The sequence below is a fragment of the Dendrobates tinctorius genome, unplaced genomic scaffold (assembly GCF_039654945.1).
Source record: "Dendrobates tinctorius isolate UK_male_01 unplaced genomic scaffold, ASM3965494v1 ptg000062l, whole genome shotgun sequence".
In the NCBI taxonomy this organism is placed as follows: Eukaryota; Metazoa; Chordata; class Amphibia; order Anura; family Dendrobatidae; genus Dendrobates; species Dendrobates tinctorius.
This window is the reverse complement of record NW_027361730.1, coordinates 21,445,288-21,466,802: the sequence shown is the minus strand read 5'-3', so window position 1 is coordinate 21,466,802 and position 21,515 is coordinate 21,445,288. Positions and strand designations below refer to the sequence as shown.

Sequence of the window (21,515 nt, the reverse complement as noted above, 5' to 3'; positions counted from 1 at the left end):
GAGTGTGAAGGAGGTGGGCTCACTAGATTCAGCGTCATCTTGCCCGGGGTGAGGGGCAGCACAGCAGACCCTTCCACATTGTCCCAGAAGCATAGAGACAACAGACACGCATTTTAAAATTGCTACCTAAAAGCTACATATTATCAGCAAAGTCTCAGACTTTCCCCTTCTGCACTTGAAAAGCCATTCAACCCCTACAGTACTGTTACCAAGCGACTAATGCCTATCTCCAGTGCACTAAAGGCCCTCCCTATTGATCATATATCGTGTTATTATACCTGAACGGGCCCCTGGGGAGCAGTCTCTTTCGGGGAATAGTGAACATCACTACCCTATACTGAATGCAGACAAGTGACAGACATTGATGTAGCTACCTGTTAATGTAGACATCACCAACCTTTCCAGCAGCATTACCAGTGTCCATCATAATGGAGAAGTTTATGGGCAAACAGAACAAAGGGGGTCGTACATCCTCCCGGAATCAGCCCGGTCTCCCTTCGCCCAATTTGATTCAGGCTACCGGTGGTGACAACTCCCACTCCATAGCAGACATCATACTAGAACGCCTGATGCCTGAAATCGAATCCAGATTCACTACCTTCCAGGCCTCAATTGATACCATACTCTCACAGGTGGCGGCTCAGGGCACTAGAATAGTGGAGGCGGAGCAGCGTATTTCAGATCTAGAAAACGCCGCTAAAACAATTGAGAAGCGCCTGGATGGCAAAGAGAGGATCATCTCTGATTTGCAAAACAAAATTGATGACCTGGAGAACAGATCCAGACGTAACAACTTGAAATTGGTGGGACTGCTGGAGATAATCCACCCTGCGGAGCTACTAAAGCTAACATCCCAGTGACTGCCGCGGGCCCTAGAGGTCCCCTTGGAGTTTGGTCGGATCACTATTGAGAGAGCTCACAGAGTGGGTCCGCCTAGGGGGGGGAGAGAGAGCCGGTCCGAGGCCAGTTCTGTTTAAGGTTCTGGACTACCAGGATAAAATTCGTCTACTAACAGCATATAGAAAGAGACCTCAACTTCTTTATGAAAACCATTAAATTTTGATGTTCCAGGATTACTCGGCAGCGGTGGCGGCCAAACGCAGAGCACTCCAGCTGGCATTCCAAATGTTGATAGACAACAATGTGAGATTTGGCTTACAATACCCTGCGCTGCTGCGTTTTACATTGTCGGGGAAAAATTGGGCTTTCGACGACCCGGTAGAAGCCCTAAAATGTATGCAGGAAGCCACAAAACTGCCATGATGGTAATTGCATACAATTTGACTGAGGACACTTCAGTATACCGATTGAAGTGATGTTGTAGCAGGTTCTGCACTTACATGTACATGATGCAACTGTTCTTTTTGTTTATTTGGCATACATACCGTACAATGTTTTGTCACGGGAAGGAAATAGAAAGTTGGGGTCTATCTTCCCGTTGACAAGGGGGGTTTTGCGGGGGGGTGGTTGGTTGGGGAAAATCTCTGCTTCTAGTTGGAAGAATCTCATCTTACTGGGACTCCGAGGCCTACTCGCTGGGATGGGTGGGGGTCCCATTCATTTTTACTTATTTTTTTCATCTGGATAACACGTACAGGAATAGGTTAAATGGCAGCGGATTCTAATACTGCAAAGGTGGACCTGGTGTCTCTTCACTGGAGTTCCTGGAACGTTAACGGGTTAAACTCCCTGGTAAAAAGGAAAAAAAATTCTTATTTACATCAGAAAAACTTCCATGTGGTCCTCCTCCAGGAGACCCACTGGATAAAAGGTAACCACCCAATGCTCAGAAGCAAAAAATTCTCTTTGTATAGAGGCTTCGTACTAAAAAGCAACGAGGGGTGGCCCTACTGATTAACAACAATGTTAAATGAGGTGGTGGACACAGTGGAGGACCCTGTGGGCAGATTTGTCTGCGCTAAAGTCAATATTGAGGGGACGACTTACAATGTGGATAACATTTATGCACCAAATACACCCGATCCCCAGTTTCAGGCCTCCGTGTTTGAATACCGTATTTTTCTGACTATAAGATGCACCGGACCATAAGACGCACCCCAATTTTCAGAAGGAAAATAGGGAAAAAAATGTGTCAAATGGGGGTCCGTCTTACAGTCCGAATTCAGGTTACCTGGGAACCGGCACAGGTGGAGGAGTAGTCACAGGGGTCATTCAGTGGTCCAGGCTCGTGCGGTGGCGGCTCTGTGCTAGGGCAGCTGTGCTGGGGCAGCTTTGCTGGGGCAGGTGGCCTGTGCTGAGCTGAGGCAGGTGGGCTCTGCGGGGTGAGGGTGGCGGCGGGCTGTGCTCTGGTGCAGGGGCGGCGGCTCCGCCGGCATTTCCTCGCAGTCCGAAGGCCCCCGCACATCCCTTTCTGGCCACCGCCATGTTGCGGTGGCCTCCGGGAACATGGACGCCGGAAAGATGGCCGCCGGTCCGGGGACGGCGCATGCGCGGGTTCAGATCTCGTCCCGAGATCTCAGGGGAAGAGATTCAAATCTCGGCAACGAGATCTCGTCCCCCGAGATCTCGTGACGAGATCTGAACCCGCGCATGCGCCGTCCCCGGACCGGCGGCCATCTTTCCAGCGTCCATGTTCCTGGAGGCTACCGCAACATGGCGGCGGCCAGCAAGGGATGTGCGGGGTCCTCCGGGCTGCGAGGAAATGCCGGCGGAGCCGCTGCCACCCCCGTACCGCAGAGCCCCACCCGCTGCCACCACAGCACCGCAGGTTAGTATATTGCGACCATAAGACGCACCCCTCACTTTCCCCAAAAATTTTTGGGGAAAAAAATGCGTCTTATGGTCGGAAAAATACGGTACATTGCAGGTTGGGATACGAATTCTCTCATAGTGGGCGGGGATTTTAATGAGGTATATGATGTAAACATGGATAAATCTAAACACCAATCGCCACCTACACGGACCTCGGGGAGCTTCCTACAATCTCTCTGATCATCTAGATTTAGTGGACGTGTGGAGGTTACAGCATCCGCTAGAGAAGGATTTCTCCCATTATTCACATGCACAGGACTCCACGCCAGAATTGACTTTTGGTTGCTGAGCACTATACTTTTGTCTCTCATTCAACAGACAAAAATATTAGATATTTACATCTCAGACCACGCACCAATCACCTTCCACCTCAAACCAAAGCAGCCTGTTCATTGTAATAGGAGATGGAGATTCCCCTCATATTTATATCAGTCGGATGACTTTAAGAAACACGTAAATTTCGCTTGGAACACATTTAAAGCAGACCACTCAGAACACATTGAAAACACCCCATTTGTTTTGGGACACCTCCAAAGCAGTTATTCGAGGACAAATAATATCCTTTGTGAGCAATAAAAAAAAAACCTATGACGCCTAACTTTAGAATCACAAACAGCATTGACTCTTGCATACAAAAGATTTAAAGCCAATAATACGCCCCTTACGAAAAGCCTATAAGAGAGAAACGGACGTTCTGGCCCATGAGAGAGCAATGGGGCAACAAACCTGGCAAACTGCTCGCATCACTTGCTAGGCCGTACCGTAAAGCCACAAGAAATCACAAAATTAAAAACAAGCATGGCACCGTCTGGACTGGCAATAAGGAAATTATTGAAGTTTAGAGATTTTTTTAAGTCTCTCTATAGTGCAGCGCCAAAGACAGGGAATGATGCCCCGGAGTTCTTGAAGCCGGATGTACTACCTAAATTGACCGAGGAGCGCAGAGCAACCTTGAATGCTCCGATATCCATAGCAGAAGTCGTCCAAACCATAAGTACCCTAAAAATATCTAAGTCCCCTGGCCCCGACGGATATAGTAATGAGTACTACAGAATAATGGGAGCACTAGGCCCTCACTTGTGTGCGGTTTTCAACCAAATTGTCCAAATGGGATGGCTACCTGATGGGTTTACTGATGCAGATATAATTGTACTTCCCAAACTGGGCAGGGACCCATTGCGAGTAGATGGATACCGTCCAATCTCGCTGCTGAACTCAGATTTCAAAATTTTCACAAAAATATTAGCAAACAGAGTCCAACAACTAATCCCCCAATTAATATCACCCCAACAGATTGGCTTTGTCCATGGGAAGTCAATAACGTATAATATACGCACGGCTCTGGAGGCTATTTCTTATGAGAGAGTGAGTAGGGATTTGGGGGCTATTGTGGTCAGCCTGGATGCCGACAAGGCATTCAACAGGGTCGCTTGGGACTATCTCCATGATGTCTTGGCACTTGGAGGCTTTGGGTCATGGTTCTGTAAGGCCATCACTGATATATCATTAACCGGTGTCCAGGCTGGCCATAAATGGGTCACTATCGTCGGCTTTCAGGATTCAAAGGGGCACCCGTTAAGGTTGCCCCTTATCACTCCTATTATTTAACATAGCCTTGGATCCATTGATTAGGACTTTACAGGGTATGTCGGAGTGTGAGGGAATGACCGTAGGGAACGCTGCAGTTAAAATTGCGGCGTTTGCCGATGATATCCTATTTATTTCCAACCCAACCAAGGCACTTCCCATAATAATGGACGCACTCAAATTTCAGCCACTGTTCTGGCTTTAAAATTAACTTTACTAAATCCGAGGCATTGGCCTTGTTCAAACAAGGAAGATCGATCCCATCCTTTCCTTTCAGATGATGCACATCCTCTATAAAATATTTAGGAATCCATCTTCCGGCTGATTTAGCTGACTTATACCAAATAAATTTAAAACCACTGATTGCCTCAATACTTGGTCTTTTAACCTGGAAACATTACACCCTGTCCTTCTCTGGACGATGCCATCTGATCAAAATGGTTATATTTCCAAAACTCAGGTATTTATTTCAGACCTTGCCCTTATTATCTAACGCGGACGTGCATCTGCTGAATAAAGCATTCCGTTCATTCATCTGGGGAGCGGGGAAGAGGGCTAGAATTGGTCTGCTAAAATTACAAGCCCCCAAAGGAGGAGGAGGTATCAACTTCCCAGATATTGGGCGGTATAATCTGGCTACAAATTTTCGATATGCTATTGATTGGTTGCTAATGTGGATGTGGACCAGCAGTTCTACCCACACATTGCGCTCTCTGCCTTGTTACACTTAAGAAACGACAGCCTTCCTACCGACGTGGATCAACACCCAACCATATGGCAGACCATACGGGTATGGCAAAAATGCAGGAAAATGCCATATGCACACTGATTCTTCACTTTTCATTCCATTTTTGGGCTACCCTAGATTTCTGCACGGTAAACCGCCCTTACTTTATGCAGCTCTGGCCAGACAGGGGTGTGCCATGGCATTGGACTTGCTGGACGATAGGTTTTCCTTACTTACGTTCAGCAACGTGGTACATCGATTCCCTATATTTGCTAATAGGCCCTTCCTCTTTTTTCAGACACGAAGTTTAGGCCTAAAGAGCTTGGGGGATGGTCAGCAGGGAAAGGGGAGCTACAAAATGAACAACTTTCTAAGGAACACTAAGACACAAATCGCGTCAACCAGCAGCATTTACTCTTTGATACGTAACAGCTGGTCATGGGAGAGTAGAACCACAGGTCCGGCGAGATGGGCGGGGGACATATATGATAACGGTTGGCGATATTTTGGAAGCCACCAACATACAGAGACAGGTTGTTTCATCTAGCAGTTATACAGGCATGGCGCTTTTGCTCCTTCATAGAGCTTATGTCACCCCATATACTAAATCCAAAATGTCACCCCAGGGCACGTTCGCTTGTACCAAGTGTGGCATGGAAAACACTGACATCCTGCACCGGATGTGGGGATGCACAAAAAACCATAAACAATGGGAGCGCATTCATGCAGAAGTTCAGCAGATGTGCGGAATAACGTTCGAACTCACTCCTCAATGGGCGCTCTTTAACATACTCGGTCAGAGGTCAGACAAGCTCCCCAAACATATAAAAGCCACACTGATACTATGGGCCTCCACAACTAGAAAGAGCGTTCTACAGCACTGGTTGAACCCAATGCCGCCACCTAAGACACTCATACAATCTAAGATGTTTCTTTTTCGCATGGCTTGGTTGGATGCCTTGACTTATAAGGAGAGAATGGTGGGGAGGTTTTTGACCACATGGTCGTTTTTTAACCCGACACTACCTCAGGACACCAGGGACCAGCTCAGATCCCAATTTGAAAACACTCAATAGTACCTTTTTTTTTAAAAGAATTGGTGGTCATACACCAATACCATAAAAATCTTCTAACCAATTAGAGTGCAGAGGACTATGAAGGGGGTTGCGGAGGGAGGACGGAGGGAAGAAGTTGGGTATTTGGGGAATTTATAAGATACTAATGTCTTGCATGACCAAACGAATTGCATACCTTGAACTTGTATACCTTGAACTTGTTTTGAAATGCCGTTTCTTTTCAATTCTGTATGTTATCGAAACCAATAAAATATATTTAAAAAAAAAAAGAGGTCACTTCAATTTTGTTCCTTTTGGCCCTTTTCTGCTTCAGGCGCTTACGCCCAGCAGGACCACACTTCCGCCCAAGGGGAAAGGCAGAAGCAGTCTTTCCAACCTGCCCATCATTGAGTCCAAAGGGTTGCTCCCCCAAGTCTTCTCACACACCAGCAGATTTTCCTCGGCGTGGCGGGTCACCCCCCCCCCCACCCACGAATCTCTCCAGGATGGGAGGCCGACTTCCTCTCTTCCAGGACGCCTGGTTGTCGGTGGTCGACGATACCTGGGTCAGAGAGAGAGTCATTTCCGGGGTTACAAAATCAACTTTTCTTCCTCCCCAGGAAGACGTTTCTTTCAGTCTTGCCTGCTAAGACATCAGGCTGAAGGGGTTCTTCAGGCTGTCTCTTCCCTATTATGCACAGGAGTAATCGTAGCTGTTCCCTGGAATGAACTCTTTTCAGGGTTCTATTCCAATCTATTCATAGTCCTGAAGGACGGATCACTCCATCTGATTTTGAACCTCCAAGCGATTGAACCGTCGCGTTTGGATCTGTCATTTCAGGATGGAATCCCTGCATTCGGTAATTGCCTCCATGAAACACAGGGAATTACTTTGTTCTGTAGACATTCAGGATGCTTATATTCACATTCCTGTTTGTGTTCAGCATCAGAGATTCCTGCGGTTTGCGATCCAGGGGGATCAATATCAGTTTCTGGCTCTTCCATTTTGCCTCGCTTTTGCCCACAGAGTGTTCACAAAGGGCATGCAGCGGTTATGGCCATTCTTCGCTCCAAGGGGATTCTCATAATTCCTTACTTGGACCATCTTCTGATCAAGGGGCTGTCCCGTCGAGATTGCGAACAGTCTCCAGATCACCCTGGCCCATCTCTGCTGGATAGTCAACAAGGAGAAATTCTCGCTGACCCCAGCACAGCACTTGGTGTTTCTGGGCATGAGGTTTGACAGAGTTCAAGCCCATGTCTTCCTTTCTAAGGAGAAGTTTTTCTCCCTGTACCAGGAGGTCTGCATTCTAAAGCGACCAGCTCCTCTCCCCTTACGGTCCTGGGTTCTGGGGAAGATGATTGCCACCTTGGAAGCTGTGCCTTTTGTCCAGTTCCATACCTGTCCCCTTCAGCTGGCCCTCTTTTCTGCTTGGGACAAGAGGACTGCCTCCCTTGACCGACCTGTGCTTCTGCCTCTCAAGGTGAGGCAGTCCTTGACCTGGTGGATGCTATCAGCATCAGTCCTACAAGTGAAGTCCTTCCTTCCTCTCCGGTGGCAGGTCATCCCCACAGACGTCAGTCTCCTTGGTTGGGAAGCGGTCTTCCTACATCACACAGCGCAGGGTCGCTGGAACGGCCAAGTAGCCACTCTCCCCATCAATGTCTGAGGGCAATTTTCCTTGCCCTTCGCCGCTGGCAGCTCCTCATCGCAGACCAACTGGTCTGCGTACAGTCGGACAACGCCACCGCCGTGGCCTACATAAACCATCAAGGCGGGACTCTCAGCAAACAGGTGACGGCAGAGGTAACAAGGATTCTGCAATGGACGGAGTGTCATGTTCCCGTTATATCAGCTGCGCACATTCCAGGGGTGGAAAATTGGGCAGCCCATTTTTCTGAACTGTCAGGGTCTCACATCGGGAGAGTAGTCTCTCAACCTCGCCATTTTCAACCAGATATGCCAGAGATGGGGCACACCGGACATCGACCTGATGGCGTCTCGGATGAACCACCCTGTTCCTCAGTACGTAGCCAGGTCCCGGGATCCACTAGCCATCGGTTGCGAAACCCTAGTATTCCCGTGGTCCCAATTCCAACTGCTTTATCTTTTTCCGCCTCACCCTTGATTCAGAGAGTCGTGAAAAGGATAAAGGCAGTAGGGATTCCCAGAATCCTGATAGCTCCAGACTGGCCAAGATGGGCCTGGTATGCAGAGTTGGTGAACATGCTCATGGACGCTCCCTGGAGGCTTCCAGACTCCAGATCTTTCACAAGGCCCCCTCTTCCACTTGAGTTCACTAAAAACATATGTGCGTGTTTTACCTGCGAATTTTCTGCATCTAATGTAAGTCTCTAAGTTTAATGGCATGACCGTTGAGGCTGCAGTTCTGAGAGAGGTTTGCTTTTCCTATCGGATCATTCAGACCATGATTAGGGCGCGAAAAACGGCATCCTCGCGTATCTACCACAGATACTGGAAGGCCGCCTTCCGATGGTATGAGGTCAACAATTTGGTTCCTATGTCCTATTCCCTTCCTTCCATCCTTAGGTTTCTACTAGTGGGTCTTGACTCATGTCTATCACTCAGTACTCTTAAGGGTCAAGTTTCCTCTCTGTCAATTCTTTTCCAACGAAATCTGGCATACACCTATCACGAGGGGGTTCTGATCTTTGGCCGCACACGGTTATCACGTGCAGGGGGGCTTATCTTGGTTATCCCACCACTGCCACAATGTGATGAAAAACAGCCAGCTAGTCTTGACCTAACAATTTACCGCAGGGGCTTATTTTAGTTATCCCACTGCTGCCACAAAGTGTTACAAACTGCCGGGATTTATGTATATCCCACTTTCCAGTTCCACTTTGGAATTTGCAGCTCTCCGGCGCCCCCCCCTTACCCTTAGGTCAGTCAGGGAACTGCACCTATGATAATTAGTTGCCGGGTGGGCTATTTGTTGTGCCCTGGCTATTAGGCACGCAGCAGCGAAGGAATTATAAAGGCTCTGGCTGCAGCCAGACAATCAGCTTATAAAACCCCTTCCGTCACTGCCAGCTAGCCTAAAGCACACTCGCTGCCACCAGCTTCCGATTTCTCTATTAATATTTAAAGTGAATAAAGAGGGTCCGAAGCCGACCCAAATAAGTAGCGCAATTAACTTTTAGGCACGTGAAATCGTCAGAGAGCAAGGTGATACAAGACTAATAATTTTATATTTTACTCCAAAAAAGGTAGCCAGTGTTTATAGAAGGTATGAAAAGATTTTACAAAATGAGACTATTAAAATATGTAAAAGCAATTACAAATAAAAGGATTAAAACAAACTCACATGTTACTTAGGTCTTCTCAGGCAAACCAGGCTGGGGGGATGGGCGACACATCCCAATGCATGTGGGGGTCTTGAGATAACAGCGTCCAGGCAGCAACTAACAGGGGGGCTTAGTTGCAGTAACTTATATGTCTGGGCTTGTGACTTCACTAAAGGGGCTAGTTTTTTGGCTCCCTCCCACAGCTTTGAGTTACAGATTTTGGTTCTGAAAACTTATAACGATCATAACTGGGCTTGAGAACCTAGCAGAATATCGGCAGAACCATCATTCATCTTATTTTGAAGTTAGCTTTCTAATGAGCCCAAACTTGGACTGGCTATTCACCTATGTTCAAGAGAAATCCATTTCTCTGGTTCTGTTGGCGCTATAGTTTAGCAAAAATGACTAGTGAGGCTCTGTCAAAGCACGTCTCAATGTCATTTTCATATTTCCGTCACTGACTGGGCTCGAGTTATGCCCTCTTTACAATATTATATATATATATATATATATATATATATATATATATATATATATATATATATATATATATTCTCTATCGCACATGGGTTAGACAAAGGAAATTCTCTCTGCTTAATAACATTCCTTAGGGGGGGAGGAGGGAGCCAGGAAGGAGTGAGTGAGCTGGAGTTTCAGGTTACAGAGCTAAGGAGCGCACACAGCTGCAGTTGCTGACAGGGAAAAGGAAGGGGGGTCTCTTGTCTTTGTGCAGCAGAAAGTTCTGGAAAGTGTGTTAATAGGGAAAATCAAACATGATATTTTACATTATCGTGACAACACCCATGGTAAGCTGTGTACCCATTAAACGCTGCAAGAATGAGATTTTACGGAGAGTACCAAAAATCCCTCTCCTAGTTATTTGTACTACCCCTGCTTTTATATTTTGTGTGCAGCTTTCGACACTGTTGACCATCCTCTCCTACTCTCTAGGCTCCAGTCACTAGGCATTAAGGACACTGCTCTTTCCTGGTTCTCCTATCTTTCCGAGCGCTCCTTCAGTGTTCTGTTTTCTGGCTCCACTTCATCCCCTCTTCCTCTCGCTGTTGGGGTACCTCAGGACTCAGTCCTTGGCCCCCTTCTCTTCTCTCTCTACACGGCCCCAATTGGACAGACCATCAGCAGATTTGGCTTTCAGTACCATCTTTATGCTGATGACACACAACTGTACACATCATCCCCTGACCTTACCTCCGCTGTACTACAGAACGCCACTGACTGTCTGTCTGCAGTCTCCAACATCATGTCTGCTCTCTATCTGAAACTCAACCTCTCCAAAACTGAACTTCTTCTGCTCCCACCATCTACCAACCTCCCTAAATCTGACATTTCCCTCTCTGTGGGTGGCACCATAATAACACCCCGACAGCAGGCGCGCTGTCTGGGTGTTATGTTTGACTCCGATCTCTCCTTCACCTCCCATATACAATCTCTTGCCCGCTCGTGCCGCTTACACCTAAAGAACATCTCTAGAATCCGCCCTTTTCTCACCATGGAAACAACAAAAACTCTCTGTCGCCCTGATCCACTCCCGCCTGGACTACTGTAATGCTCTATTAATTGGCCTCCCTCTCACTCGACTCTCCCCTCTCCAGTCTATCCTTAATGCAGCAGCCAGGGTTGTCCATCTGGCTAATCGTTACTCAGACGCGTCCGCTCTTCGCCAGTCATTACACTGGCTGCCAATTCATTACAGGGTACAATTCAAAGTACTTGTTCTCACTCACAAAGCTCTCCACAGTGCGGCACCCCCTTATATCTCCTCCCTCATTTCTGTCTATCGGCCTAACCGACCGCTGCGCTCTGCAAATGACTTTCGACTAACCTCTGCCCTAATCCGTACCTCCCACTCCCGACTCCAAGACTTCTCCCGTGCTGCGCCAATTCTCTGGAATGCTCTACCCCAAGATATTAGGACCATCCACAATTTGCATAGTTTTAGGCGCTCGCTCAAAACACATTTGTTCAGAGCGGCCTATCACATTCAGTAATCAAAGTCATGTTATGTTTGTGTGTGTGTGTAGCCCATTCACTATCTTCATCTAACCCCCACCCCCTGAAGATGACTGGACCATCATTGTAAATACATCATTGTAAATACAAACCTGTGCTTTGTATCTCCCCCACCTCATTGTAGATTGTAAGCTCCCACGAGCAGGGTCGTCTTATTTTGCTTTAATTATTGTATTGTTAACGTTGTTACTTATGACTGTTGTGTTTGAAACTGTTTAACTGTAAAGCGCTGCGGAATATGTTGGCGCTATATAAATAAAGATTATTATTATTATTATTATTATTATTATTATTATTATTAAAAAATAAATAAATTAAACGTCTAGAATATAATGGCTAACACAAATTACAGGAATTATAAATTACTATTTTTTTTCCTTTATATTTTTAGGTTTTAGAAATCAATTTAAACACCATTGTACCATGTGTGAGTGGCCCCAAGAGACCGCAAGACCGAGTATTAGTAACTGATATGAAAAAAGATTTTGAAGCTTGTTTAAGTGAAAAGGTGAGTGAATAACTTAAACTAAGGCTGCAATCACATTGTAGATCTACGGAAGGGATTGTGGCTGTGCTCACAGTTACATTTGCATATTCCATGTATTGCATTTAGATGCAGATACAAATTGAACAAAATTGTCTCAATTGGAAATGTTTTAAGTGATGCAAACTGATGCAGAGGGGCCCCGCTTATTATGGGGTCTGGATTCCATTGTGTCAGCTTGATAGTGGAGTAAACAACATTTTGCATGTGCTGCACTTTCCTTTTCCAAATACTGACACAAAGCACACCCATTAACCCTTTAGTGACCATGACTAGTTTAAACATTGTGACTGGTAAAAAAAAATTTTTAAATCTGACCAGGGTCATTTTATGTTTTAATAACCCTTAAACACTTCAACGTATCCCAATGATTGAGATTGTGTTTATTTTATTTTTTTGTGACCCATTGTACATTGTTAGTGGTAAATTTAGGTCAATATGATTTGCGTTTATTTGTGAATATATTGACATTTTGGACAAATGTAAAAAAAATAAAAACATTTTATATTCTTAACTCCTTTATTCCTGATGGTGGTTTGCACGTTAATGACCAGGCCAATTTGTACAATTCTGACCTTGTCCCTTTATGAGGTAATAACTCTGGTATGCTTCAATGTTTCTTGGTGATTCTGAAACTGTTCTTTTGTGACATATTGTACTTCATGATAGTGGTAACATTTTTTTTTTATATGACGTGATTTGTGTAAAAAAAAAAAAAAAAAAAAAATGGAAATTTGGTGAAAATTTGAATTTTCATGCCCTTTAAAACACAGAGATGTCGCACAAAATGCTTAAAGGGAATGTCACCCATTTTTTGATATCATGTAAAGATATCATTGAGTTGTGTGTTACCTAAGTATTCTAGCCGTTAACCCCCCCTGTCCCCGCACCTGTGATGCATAAATACCTTTTTTTATCACTCTTCCGATTTATGGAAATTGCCACGGTCTGGTCCAATGAGCGTGGCTTATTCTCCTCCCCCACCCCACCTTGGCTTGCTGGACATAATTTCTTCTGTGAATATCACAGATGCCGTTGTTTATTCGCGCCTGCGCATTGATAAGGCCGTTTGCGCTTGCGCAGTATGCTTTGCCCAACTGGGCAAAGCATACAATCGCCACTGCGCATGCGCAGGTATTTTTGCCTGCGTCTATGACCCGGAAGTCTTCTTATGCATATGTATTGAACAGGTCCATTTTAAACATGAATTTTGTCAATGATCTTCCAAAAAAAACAGGCAAACAAGTGAAAATGGAAATGTCAACTTGGCCTAAAGCACTTACCCACTTTATATATAGCATATGTCATTTGGTCACTAAAAATTATGACAGTACATATTGGCAAGTTACACTAAGATCCTCCATGCTGGTGCTCATTATGACCATGCACCACATAATTTTCCTCCTGGCTTGGTGACTTTTCATATTTCAGCAATGTGGCACTTTCCTAGGCTTGCAGAGTGCCAAGAATATGATACATCCGTGTTCCCATGACTTATTGCAATAGTTAATTAGATCTGCAATTAGGGTTAGGGTCAGGGTGCCTAAAATCCACAACAGAATCCTCAGAATTATTTCACTGCAGCTATCACGGTTTTTTAACGGTCGTAGTTCTTTTCGAAACCAGCCACATTGGAATGAATGCAAATCAGTGCAAGTTTATCTTGTCCAAGGGCAATGACTTTGTATTAGTTAGCTGTTATTTGGTACAAAATGAATGTAGCCAATTAAGGATAAGGGCCACACCGCATGACATTGAGATGGCATTGTTACCCTCTTCTAAGTGAATGGGATTGCATTGCACGGACTGGCCATTGCTCTCCCGACCAGTGTGACATCCCCATATATTTCTATGAAGCGGTCGCTTTCTGGTCGGTAGACCTACAGCCAGTCCATGCACTGCGATCTTATATCAGACTGATTTGTACTGATGTCTGAATGCGCCCTGTTACTGTGTGAACACTGCTTCTGATGGATTTTTATAGGCTCCTTTTGATTTTAATAGGACTCATAGAAGTCTAGGAGAAGCTGAGCATCTGAGGTCTTAAGGTCCTATACTACTCTCTTTTCTAATATAATTTTTTATGGTTTAAGGTAAACTTAAATGTTTTCAGGTAAATGTAGTGGTGGTGTGCTGTATTCACACCACTTTGTAGTATTCTTTAAATATTGTATATCACATTTTTTTATACATTGAAATAATATTGGAAAAATATATCAACAATGGAAGATAAAATTCCCCCTTTTTCTCCTTCGTCTCATTGGGGGACACAGGTACTGTGGGTGTATGCTACTGCCGTCTGGAGGCTGACACGAAGTATAGAAAAAAAAAAGTTAGCTCCTCCGCCGACGCATACACCCTCGCCCCGATTGCGGGCGGAAACCAGTTTCTTGCTTAGTGTCCTATGGAGGCAAACACAGTCTGGATCTCTGCAGACTATTTTTTTTGCTTTCTAGCTATGAAGATGAGACAGGGGCGACGGATCCTATTGAAAGGGTCCGATCTCCCCAAACCATCAATGGGCGAGCCCGCGTTGAATATCGCCTCTGCGTATACTTTCTCGCACTGAGGGACATCTCTGGGACTTTTCCCCGGACATCTATTTTTCTTATTTTTATGAAGATAAGACAGGGACAACGCATCCTATTGAAAGGATCCGATGTCCCCAAACCATCAACGGGCGAGCACCTGCGAGTGTCCCTCCACGTATCCTTTCCAGCACCGTGGGACATTATGCCAGACTTAGCCCTGTCCACCCCTAGGTATTGAAACCATGGGCTTGCACAGAGGCACAAGACTAGTCTGTGCGGCCTCCACTGCTCCACCAACGCAAGACGGCGGTGCTGCATGGCGGCGGACGGTCCCTCTCCTCGCCCCTGAAGGCAGACGGAGCTAGGGTGCCTGCACCGTTCAAAAATGAATTACCCCAGGTGCCGCTACCGAGTGGCTGGATAGGGGCAGAGACGATGGCTCACCTGTCTGGAAAGGTTCATCCACCTCACAGGAGCCTCCGGCCTGCAGGGGCCGTACTCTCTCTAAGCAAACGCATAGGAAGAGAACCCACACTGCGTCTCCGGGCCCCTCCGGTGCTTCGGAATCCGTGAGTGTGGCATCTCGTTCACTGTCACCATTTTCCGGGAGCGAGCAGAGTTCAGGTTATGACGCGGAGGAATCCCTGGACCTGGATACCCCGGGGTGTCATGAGATGGTAGACATTCTCATTGAAGCTGTCAATCCGACTTTGGGTATTGAGGAGGACGTCTCCCTAACCTCAGGTCATAAGGTATCCTTTAAGAATGCCAGGCGACCGCATAGAGTGTTTAGCACTCATCCAGAGTTCAAGGACATAGTGCAGCGTCACAGGGAACGTCCAGACAAGCGTTTTTCGGGCCAGAAAACGCTAGAAACGAGATATCCGTTTGCACCAGAGCTCTGTAAGAGATGGGCGGAATCTCTGGTTGTGGATCCCCCAGTGTCACGCTTGGCCTCAAGAACTTTGTTGTCGGTGCTTAGTGTTTCTTCCATTAAAGACCCCACGGATCGGCTCATAGAGAGTTTGGCCCGTTCGGTGTATGAGGCATCAGGATCAGCACTCTCTCCTTCATTTGCGGCAACATGGGTAGCCAAGGCATATCATGGTCAGATTCTTTAAATGTCCTATTTAGGATAGAGACCTGCCGACGGAAGTGTCTGAGATAGCAGGTCAGATCGTGATGGTGGGTGACTATTTAATCAATGCGTCCTTAGATGCAGCTAATTGCGCAGCACTAGCGGCGGCAAATGCAATCGCCATTAGGAGAGCCCTGTGGTTAAGGCTATGGCGGGCTGATTCGATTTCCAAGAAATCCTTGACTTCCCTGCCGTATCAGGGTAGCCGCCTGTTTGGGAAAAAATTGGACAAACTCATCTCAGATGCTACGGGGGGGGGGGGAAAGCACTTTTCTCCCACAGCAGAAAATTAAACTGCCATTTCGTCAGCCTCAGGCACGCTTTCGAGCATTTCACTGCCCCGGGTGTATGGCAGCGGCCAGTTCTGCCACCCCAGCTCGCTGCAACCAGGACAAGGAGCGTCTTGTCACGTATAGCGCCAACCCGCTGGGCAGGATGCGAGGCCGCGCGCCCAGGGCAAGGGGGACCAGGTCCCAGAAGCCCTCAGCCAAATGACTCGGGGCATCCGTTACCCGTGGGCGGACGTCTACTCCGGTTCCGCCACGTCTGGGTCGCGGAAGCACGCGACGCATGGGTGGCGGAATTAGTGTCGTCCGGGTACAAAATAGAATTTGTCAGACATCCTCCAAGACTATTTTTTCTTTCCCAGCTTCCCAAAGCAGAATCTCGGGCAGAGGCGTTGCTAGGGGCCATCAAGGTACTTCAGCGCAACGGGGTCATTGTCCCTGTACCAGAGTGCGGGAGAACTCAAGGTTTTTATTCCAACCTGTTCGCAGTTCCCAATAAGGACGGGACAGTAAGGCTGGCTCTGGACCTAAAGCTCCTGAACAGGTTCATCAGAATCAGACACTTTCGAATGGAATCTCTCCGTTCAGTCATATCTGCCATGGAGCAGGAAGAATACTTGGCCTCGATCGACGTCCAGGATTCTTACCTGCATGTCCCTATTTTTCCCCCGCATCAAAGGTTCCTACGTTTTGCAATCGATGGTCGGCATTTCCAATTTGTAGCTCTGCCTTTTCGGGTTGGTCACCACCCCCAGAGTGTTCACAAAAGTAAAGGCGGTCGTCATGGCCATTCTACACTCTCGGGGCATAGTGGTTTTACCATACTTAGACGACCTCTTGGTGAAAGGTCCGTCCTTTCGGGCATGCAAGGAAAATGTCAACATCACGCTCGATACCCTATCGCGCCTAGGATGGTTGGTCAACGGGAGGAAGTCATCCCTTGTCCCAGCTCAGAGGATTTCGTTCCTAGGGATGATTTTCGACACCTCCCAAGGGTTGGTAATTCTCCCTCAGGACAAGGCTCGAGCGCTTCGGCAGGGAGTTCGGAATCTTCAACAACCAGGCCCTCACACCATTCGGTTCGGGATGAGGGTTCTAGGGAGGATGGTGGCGCCAATGGAAGCGATTCCATATGCTCAATTTCATCTTCGGCCCCTGCAGCACGCTCTCTTGACATCTTGGGACAGGAGTCCATTCAGGCTCGATCATCAGTGCAGGTTGTCCTTTCGAGTCAGACGCTCACTGCAGTGGTGGACGCGCGACTCCTCTCTTCAGGGGAAACCCTTTCCCCCAGATCAATGGTTGGTGATCACAACCGATGCGAGTCTTCTTGGTTGGGGAGCAGTTTTTTGCCATCACACGGCTCAGGGGCAATGGTCGCATCGGGAGGCACGCCTCCCGATCAACTTGGTAGAGATACGAGCGGTGCGGTTGGCACTGCAACATTTCCAGCACATTCTAGCAGGACATCCTGTCCGGATTCAATCGGACAACGCCACGGCAGTGGCGTACGTGAATCACCAGGGAGGCACACGCAGCAGGTCAACCATGCTCGAGATAGAGTATGTACTACGCTGGGCCGAGGGGAACCACTCGGTAATCTCAGCAGTCCACATACCAGGCGTGGAAAATTGGGCAGCGGACTTCCTAAGCCGGCATGGTGTTGTGGCTGGGGAATGGTCCCTGCACCCCAAGGTCTTCCAGCAGATTTGCCAACGGTGGGGGACACCGGACATGGATCTGATGGCCTCCAGGGTAAACGCCAAAGTGGCCGTGCTTGTCGCTCGGTCTCAAGACCCGCAAGCAATCGCAGTGGATGCGTTGGTCCTACCATGGAACCAGTTTCGACTCCCATACCTGTTTCCCCCGCTGCCACTACTTCCGAGGGTCATCAGGAAAATCAAGACAGAGGGGGTTCCGGCAATTCTGCTGTCCCAGACTGGCCCCGTCGGGCATGGTACGCGGATCTAGTGCAGCTCCTCGCAGACGCTCCTTGGCGTCTGCCAGAGCGACCAGATTTACTGTCTCAGGGGTCGATCTGCCACCCGAACTCAGGGGCCCTGTGTTTGACGGCATGGCCGTTGAATCTTGGATTCTGACCCAGGTGGGGTTTGGGCGTGAAGTGGTTGCTACAATGGTTAGCGCCCGGAAGCCTACCTCGGCGAGAATTTACAATCACACTTGGAAGGTTTTCTTTCGTTGGTGTCAAGAGCACGGGGTGGCTCCACTTTCCTTCTCGGTTCCCAACATCCTGGCTTGTCTTCAGTCAGGCCTAGACGCAGGTTTGGCCCCGAGCTCCCTTAGGAGACAGATATCGGCCTTGTGTGTCCTCTTCCAGCGAAGGATCGCTTCTAATATGCAGGTCAAGACGTTCATTCAAGGGGTCTCTCACTTGGTGCCCCCCTATAGAGCGCCAATAGACTCCTGGGATCTTAACCTGGTCCTGAGTGTCCTGCAGGAAGCTCCTTTTGAGCCATTGCAAGAAATTTCATTATCATACTTTTCCAGAAAGGTCATATTCTTGGTAGCCATAACTTCCATTAGGCGCGTCTCTGAGTTGGCAGCTCTATCTTGTAGAGCACCATTTCTTACCTTTTACAAGGATAAGGTGGTCCTTAGACCAGCTCCTCCCTTTCTGCCGAAGGTCGTGTCCTCTTTCCACATTAATGAGGACATTGTGCTGCCTTCATTTTGTCCAGCGCCAGTACATAGGGTGGAAAGGGCGCTCCACACTTTGGACCTAGTAAGAGCGCTCAGGAGGTACGTGTCGAGGACGGCACCTTTTCACCAGACAGACTCACTGTTTGTGATCCCCGAAGGGCGCAGGAAGGGTCTAGCAGCCTCAAGGTCGACCATAGCCAGATGGATTTGTCTAACTATTCAAGAGGCTTACTATATTAGAGGCACACCGATTCCAGCAGGGATAGGGGCGCACTCTACTCGGGCAGTGGGCGCCTCTTGGGCGCTTCGGCACCAGGCTTCGGCAGAGCAGGTATGCAAGGCGGCAACCTGGTCCAGCCTGCACACTTTTTTTCTAAGCATTACAATGTGCATACTCAGGCTTTGTCAGATGCGATCCTGGGTAGAAAAATTCTCGAGGCAGCAGTGGCGCACCATTAGACAGGAGGGCATGCGGCTTGGATTGGTGAGTTGACTTCCCACCCATGGACTGCTTTAGGACGTCACACAGTACCTGTGTCCCCCCAATGAGACGAAGGCGAAACATGGATTTTTGAGAGTACTCACCGTAAAATCCTTTTCTTCGAGACGCTCATTGGGGGGACACAGCACCCACCCTAGTAGCCAGTTGGCTCTTGTTTATTTAATGAATATAGTTCCTTTTTTTAAATTAGGGTGGTCCTTTTTCAGACATATGGTATTCTGCTTTAAGATTAAATTGTTTTTGTGTTCTCCTACTGCTATTGCACTAAACTGGTTTCCGCCCGCAATTGGGGCGAGGGTGTATGCGGCGGCGGAGGAGCTAACTTTTTTTTTTTGTATACTTAGTGTCAGCCTCCAGACGGCAGTAGCATACACCCACAGTACCTGTGTCCCCCAATGAGCGTCTTGGAGAAAAGGATTTTATGGTGAGTACTCACAAAAATCCATGTTTTTTTTTTTTTTGTTTTGTCAGGTGGGTCTGAGAGGGTTTCAAATCCCAGCTGAAAGGCAGAAAGTGGAGGTTCCTGTTTCTTATGGAAGAACCGAATACATGTTGTCTCACGGTTGTGTGCTTATTGCTGCTGTGATCAGCTGTACCAACAACTGCAACCCTTCTGTCATGCTAACTGCAGGTAATAGTAGGCTGACATTTTACATCTGCTCTTCTGGTGTACCCTTTATACAGGTTTTTTCTAATTATTTCTAATTGGGTATTTGTAGTGATAGGTTCTCTTAAAGGGGTTTTCACATCTCCAAGGTCTTATCCCAATATGTAGTAGGTAGAATAATATTAGAAAATACCTCCAATTACAAATATATAGTCTAGTTCTCCTGATAACCTATGTCGCTTACCTCATGTGCAGGGCATTGCAGTAGCTTGGGTATCCATGGTTACGACCACTCATATAGTGATGTTAGTTGCTAGTGGTCATAACCATGGATACCTAAGCTACTGCAATGGCCTGAACATTATGTAAATGTCTTTGGTTATCAGAAGAACTAGATTACATTTCTCATTTGTGGTGTTTGCTAATATTAACATTATTGCACCTACTACATATTTGGGATAGGATCTTGCAGATGGGGACATACCCCTTTCTTTTAAGTACTTCCAGACTGCTCTAGCATTCAATAATACCATACTTATCGGAGTGGTTATAATCATACGGTTTCTCCTACTCCTTTTCTACCATCATTGCTCTGCTGCTGATATGTCTGTTTTACATGGGGAAAAATTGGTGGTTGTCTCAGTACAGATAACCCCTTACGTGTCTGGCTTTGGCCTTAAATTTTCCATAGCAGAATTGGTTCCCTCAGAAATTGTGGGCATCCGCAGTAATATTACGAGAGTCATTGACACCTGCACTCGGACGTTTGTATGCCCTGATTGGGTACATTGATCGGGTTTGTGTCCTAAGAAAAGCTCAAACTGTTCATGGTAAGCTGTAGACATGTTTTCTGGAGCCGGGAAAAGTAACTACATGTTAAGGTTTGATTATTTTTTTTTTATTTTTTTTTTATACTACTGATTTATGTAAAAACAAAATGTGATGGTGACATTCTTTCACAGGCTTGTTGGCCAAAAAGGCTGCAGAAGCTGGACTCAAGGTGAAGCCTTATATCCGGACGAGCTTATCACCTGGAAGTGGAACAGTCACCCATTACCTCACTGCCAGTGGAGTGCTACCCTTCTTGAACCAACTGGGGTTAGTACATGATGTACCAGAAAGCAATTCTAAAGTGATACACTTTTCTTCAAGAGTTAAAGTGGGTCTGTCAGCTTAATGATGGCTACAGATCAATACTTTTTGTAGCCAAAACTAGCTGGTGCAATCAGGCATGTTCATAAGGAGGCGTGCTCCTTCCTACCCAGTTTTGGGCACCACATTTTAAAAAGACATCAACAAACTGGAGCAAGTTCAGAAAAGAGCGACCAGAATAGTGACCGGTCTGCAAACCCTGTCTTATGAGGAAAGGTTGCAGGATTTGGTAATGTTTAGTTTGAAAAAGAGGAGACTTAATAGCTGTCTACAAATATCTAAAGGGCTGTCACATTGTAGAAGGATCATCTTTATTCTCATTTGCACAAGGAAAGACTAGAAGCAATGGGATGAAACTGAATGGGAGGAGACACAGATTAGATATTAGAAAAAACTTTTTGACAGAGTGATCAATGAGTGGAACAGGCTGCCACGAGAAGTGGTGAGTTCTCCTTCAATGGAAGTCTTCAAACAGAGGCTGGACAGACATCTGACTGGGATGATTTACATAATCCTGCTTTGAGCAGGAGGTTGGACCAGATGGCCCAGGAGGTCCCTTCCAACTCTACGATTCTATGATACCCCTCTCTGCAGTGATTGACAGCAGGGCTC

At 46.9% G+C, this 21,515-nt stretch overlaps 1 protein-coding gene across 1 annotated transcript in view; it reads left to right on the top strand.

The window, feature by feature from the left end:
• Positions 1-21,515, top strand: part of IREB2 (iron responsive element binding protein 2) — a 148,483-nt gene that overhangs the window by 89,473 nt on the left and 37,495 nt on the right. Inside the window, exons 12-14 of the mRNA XM_073579368.1 lie at positions 11,873-11,989; positions 19,616-19,775; positions 20,714-20,849. Coding sequence (XP_073435469.1) covers positions 11,873-11,989; positions 19,616-19,775; positions 20,714-20,849 — 413 coding nt within the window. The remainder of the gene's footprint in view (positions 1-11,872; positions 11,990-19,615; positions 19,776-20,713; positions 20,850-21,515) is intronic.